At 38.5% G+C, this 5,000-nt stretch overlaps 1 protein-coding gene across 1 annotated transcript in view; it reads left to right on the plus strand.

Moving 5' to 3' along the window:
- HELRODRAFT_194220 (hypothetical protein) overlaps positions 1–5,000 on the plus strand; it is a gene marked incomplete at its 5' end in the record, with an annotated part of 26,523 nt that overhangs the window by 11,215 nt on the left and 10,308 nt on the right. The window contains 15 exons of the mRNA XM_009031191.1: positions 1–57; positions 339–558; positions 721–805; positions 1,132–1,217; positions 1,315–1,391; positions 2,140–2,220; positions 2,363–2,516; positions 2,702–2,833; positions 2,991–3,088; positions 3,237–3,390; positions 3,525–3,644; positions 3,781–4,046; positions 4,238–4,486; positions 4,741–4,840; positions 4,975–5,000. The exon at positions 1–57 is cut by the window's left edge and continues 7 nt beyond it; the exon at positions 4,975–5,000 is cut by the window's right edge and continues 121 nt beyond it. Of these exons, the coding sequence (XP_009029439.1) occupies positions 1–57; positions 339–558; positions 721–805; positions 1,132–1,217; positions 1,315–1,391; positions 2,140–2,220; positions 2,363–2,516; positions 2,702–2,833; positions 2,991–3,088; positions 3,237–3,390; positions 3,525–3,644; positions 3,781–4,046; positions 4,238–4,486; positions 4,741–4,840; positions 4,975–5,000 (1,905 nt within the window). The remainder of the gene's footprint in view (positions 58–338; positions 559–720; positions 806–1,131; positions 1,218–1,314; positions 1,392–2,139; positions 2,221–2,362; positions 2,517–2,701; positions 2,834–2,990; positions 3,089–3,236; positions 3,391–3,524; positions 3,645–3,780; positions 4,047–4,237; positions 4,487–4,740; positions 4,841–4,974) is intronic.

A 5,000-nucleotide genomic window follows, 5' to 3' on the forward strand; every position in this document is an offset into this window, starting at 1 on the left:
AGAGGCCAGTAACTGTTTTTCGATAATTTTGGACACGCTAGTTAAATCCAACGGCAGGTCAGTTGATGGTGGTGGTGGTGATGATGCTTCTGAGGCTGCTAGTGATGATGATGGTGATGATGATGATGATGACGTTGATGATGACGATGATTGTGAATATTTAGAAAAAATTGTGCAAAATATTTTCGTCTCATTATCATTTTCGCTGCCACTCTTCCCATCATCATCATCATCATCTCCATCATCAATACGATCATCATCATCTCCATCATCAATACGATCATCACCATCATCATCATTATCATCTTCAACGCGATCATTATCATCATAACCGCCAGAATGGTAAATGAAGTTAGCCTACTGGTAAATGAACTTCGTCGTATAACAATTCTCTGGGATGAACTCTGGCTCGGCGCACTGACCCAGATTCGCAGTGACCTCAGTAAGCGGGTCAAACACCTGGACTTTGAAATTAAGAAATTATTATGTAGCGCTTCATTGACCTCCGAGGAAAGAGAGATGGCCGTCGTGAAGAAATATGAAACCGTTCTCAAGCCGGTTCGTTGTTCGCCGATTGATTGGTGCATTGTTTGGCTGTATGAATATGAATGCCCTGTTAACTTATTCCTTTACACCATTGCTACTATGATTATTCTTATTTATTATTATTTATTCTTTTTATTCTTATTTATTCTTTTTATTCTTATTATTAATATCCAGATCGTCTACCAGTTGGAGAAACTGGTGGAGATCACGAGACAGCCTGCCGAGTCGAACCACGAAAAGTGGTTCCAGGAGAATCTGGGTGGGTAGACTGCTGATGTTCTCATTGGCATTCATCATAACCGTTGTTGTCATTATTATTGTTGCTGTTGTTGTTGCTGTTGTTTTTGTTGTTGTTTTTGTTGTTGTTGCTGCTGTTGTTATTATTATGGTCGTTAGTTGAAATTATTAATTGACCTCATTAATTATTTTCCCAATTAACTATATTTTGATTAACTCAACGACGAACAAAACATTTGACCGTCTCATTTAATTATATTGGCCTAATTAACGAAATATCCGATTGTCCTAATTAATTTGTGACCCAATTAATGAAATTAATTGGGCCTAATTAATTATCGGCTCCAGGGCACCAGATAAAGTCGGCGCTTAATGCCATCAAGAGGCCATCGAACGCTAAGAACCCCGAAGTGGCTTGGACCATTTTCAAGCAGGTAGTTAAGCTTAAGTTCATCATCATCACTATTGTCATCATATTCCTTATCATCTTCTTCTTCTTCTTTACAACATCATCATCGTCAACATCACCAGTACTACAGCATCATCGTCATCACCAGTAAAATTTTCATCATAATCACCATAAGCTCCACCAAGCGATACACCAAAAGGTTCAGAAACATAGCAGCCAGCACCTGCTTCAAATGCAAGACATCTCGCCATCCTTAAAATCGCTCACCAACACTGTTATATCTATGCCAGGCTTGACGCACGGCGGAGAGGTTGGTTGATTGGCTGGCTGATTGATTGGTTGATTGGCTGGCTGATTGATTGGTTGGATGGCTGGTTGGTTGGATGGATGACTGGCTGGTTGGTTGACTGGCTGTTTGCCTGACTGGTTGGTTGGTTTCGTCGATTTATATATTATCGCCTGCAAGTCAGTTAAATTTAACCAAATTTTACGTATATACATCACATCCTCATATCCTCTCATCACATCCCATTACGTCACACCACGTGATCAGGTAGTAACGATCGAAGCGATCAGTAGCGCAGTTCAAATCCTGCCGACGAAAACTAAACCAAAAAAACTCATTTTCATTGGCTCTGATGGTCTTAGGCGAGGAATTATTTCATTTTTTTTTTCTTTCATCTGATTTTTTCTTTCACTCTCTCTTTTTCTCTCTCTCTCTCTCTCTCTTTCTTTCTCACTCTCTCTGTTATTCTTCTTTTTGTATCTTTGTTCCTTCCATTTCCTACCTCACTTTCCAATCTCACCACTTCCCTTTTTTTCACTATTTCAATTTTTTCGTTATCTTTTTTTTCATTACCGCTCGCAAACCTTAACAAAAACAAACACAACACACACACAAACACACACACACTCAAACAAACACGCACACACACACACACACACAGGTATCCGTACTTGTTCAAAGGGTTGGAGGATTTGCACCTGGATGAGAGGATCATGCAGTTTTTATCGATCGTTAATAACATGTTAACCAGGTGTCTGTTTGTTTGTGTGTGCGTGTGTTGTGTGTGCGTGTGTGTGTGCATGCGTGTGTGTATTGTTTCATTTCCTTTCATTGTTTAACCATTCATTCAGTTAATGTATATCAATGCTATCGCACCTCACCAGCCACAAGGGGGTGGTCTATAGGGCTCGCCACTACTCCGTCACCCCACTAGGGACCCGTTCAGGGCTGATCCAGTGGGTCGAGGGGGCCACACCGATGTTCTCAATCTACAAAAAGTGGCTACATAGGGAAGCGACCGCCGCCCAGCTTAAAAATGTAGGATTGTAGCGTGTGGTGGTTTGCTGCTGCTGCCAGGAATGCTGATGATGATGATGATGGTGGTGGTGATAATGATGGTGTGATGGTGGTGGTGATAATAATGACGATGGTGGTGATAATGATGATGATGGTGGTGATAATGATTTATCAACTCAACTTTTAACCAGTCAACGACCACTCAGACGATGGCCAACCAGCCAACGACCAATCAGACGATGGCCAACCAGTCAACAACCAATCAGGCTGTCGGTGTTGTCATACCAAGACCGGCTGAACTCTTCTACAATAAGTTGACTCCTCTCTTGAAAGAGAAAGTTGGAATAATTTTTTTTTTTCAATTTTTTAAAGTTTTGTTTTTCCAAGATACAAAATTACCTTCGTCGTTTTATTTATTCATCATAATTATTATTCAATAAGTTATATTAAATATGTTAATTTATTAATTTATTCATAACTTTCTGCGAAACTTAGGGCATCAGTATGGAACAGCGTAGTGAATGGCCGTCATCAATTTTGAAGAGGGTGTTGACAGAATTAATTAAAGAGACGCCCAAAGATTTGCTATCCAAGTACTTTCGCTAATGCTTCACTGTGATTGGTCGCTTTTGTGCTAATTATTATTCATGAGTATTAGTTAGTGGCATAATTATCAGCATACAACGCAGTTACTTCATTAAATTAATAATTAGTAATAATAATAATTGACAACAAATCCAGAGAATTGTGGTGTAGTAGTAACTCGCCAGCTGATTGGTGGCAGATCAACCAATCGTACGCGAGGTCAACAGCTGTGATGTCTATGATTGGCTACATCATTGGCCTAGGTGACAGGCATCTGGATAATCTACTCATTGATTTGAACACCGGAGAAGTAGGCGTGTTTATTGGCTCGAATCGGATGCTTTTATTTGAACTATTTGAACAATGACTGAACATTTAAAGCCTTTAAAATGTCAAAAGTATAATTAAATATAATTAAATTGATAATTATTAAACCCGGTGAAGATTGTGCACATCGACTACAACGTGTGTTTCGAGAAGGGTAGGTCGCTGAAGGTCCCTGAGAATGTACCTTTCAGGATGACGCAAAACATTCAACATGCGCTCGGCCTCACTGGCATTGAGGTATGCGGTTTTAAAAAGTCAATAATTGCGAAAATATTTCTTTAAAAAAATGTTGAAAATTATAAAATTAAACGTTTCATAAAAATTTCAATTTTTATTTAAAATATTTGTCAGAAAAAATTTTTTCTCTCAACAGGGCACATTTAGAATGAGTTGTGAGCTGGTCATTCGAACGATGCGAAAAAATCGCGAAACGTTACTAACTCTACTAGAAGCCTTCGTCTACGATCCGCTAGTTGATTGGACGGTGGCCAGCCAATGGGGTTTCGCCGCAGCATTCTATGGCGGGAATCATCATTTGGCGACCAATAAAGATGGACAGAAGAAGTTAGAGGAGGAGATAACTTTTGATACGTTCTGTCTGCAGATGATGGAGATCAAAAGTGATTGGCTGAAGAATAGGTTGGTTCGCCTCTATAGTGCAATTCTCATTAGTTTTCTTAGTTGATCATTCATTCATTCATCCATTCGTTCATTCATTTGCTCATTCATTCATTTATTCATTCACGAATTATTTCATTCATTTACTAATTCATCTGTCCATTCATTCATTCATTCATTCATTCATTCATCCATTCATTCATTCATTCCAGGGATAATCTGAGCGATGGCATTGAGAACTTGAAACAGTGTATAATAAAAGTGAGGGACCTAACCTACCTTCTTAATGAAGACAAAATATTCTTGAAAGAGCTGGAAAGCCTCTCAGATTACTTGAAGGCTGGTTTGGAGCAGGGGAAAGGCAGCTGCAGAGATGCAGATGACGGTGATGATAAAGATGATGATGAAGGCAAAGGGGGGAATCATTGCAAAGATTCGCCCCTTCGTACTATTCAAAAAAGGTTTATGTTTGTTCGTTTGTTTGTTTGTTTGTTTGTGTGTGTGTGTTGTTTTTAAATAAATAAATGAAATAAAAGAATCAATTAACGAGTTAATGAATGAATGGGCGAGTGAAATAACGAATGAATGAACGAGCAAACGAATGATAGAATGAAAGAATAAAAGAAAGAATGAATGAATATAGGAATGAATGAATGAATGAATGAATGAATGAATGTACATATTAATTTCCACAATCATGCCTCCAACTGCACAGATACATGTGTCAGCTACAATTGGAATCATGTAAAAATATGCTGGTCGGGAAGATCAACAGTTTCAAAGAAAACATCGTCAAAATTATGGCCATTTTTAAGGTTATCGTCTAAATTATCAAATGTTTGTCTGACTGTCTGTCTGTCTTTCTGTCTGTCTATGTCTGTCTGTGTGTGTGTGTCACTGCAATTGTATCCATGTATATATGTTTTCACATGTTTTTTTCATTATAAAGAATACGTCAAACGCCCTGAGAAATTT

This window comes from Helobdella robusta (genome assembly GCF_000326865.2).
Source record: "Helobdella robusta unplaced genomic scaffold HELROscaffold_70, whole genome shotgun sequence".
NCBI lineage: Eukaryota > Metazoa > Annelida > Clitellata > Rhynchobdellida > Glossiphoniidae > Helobdella > Helobdella robusta.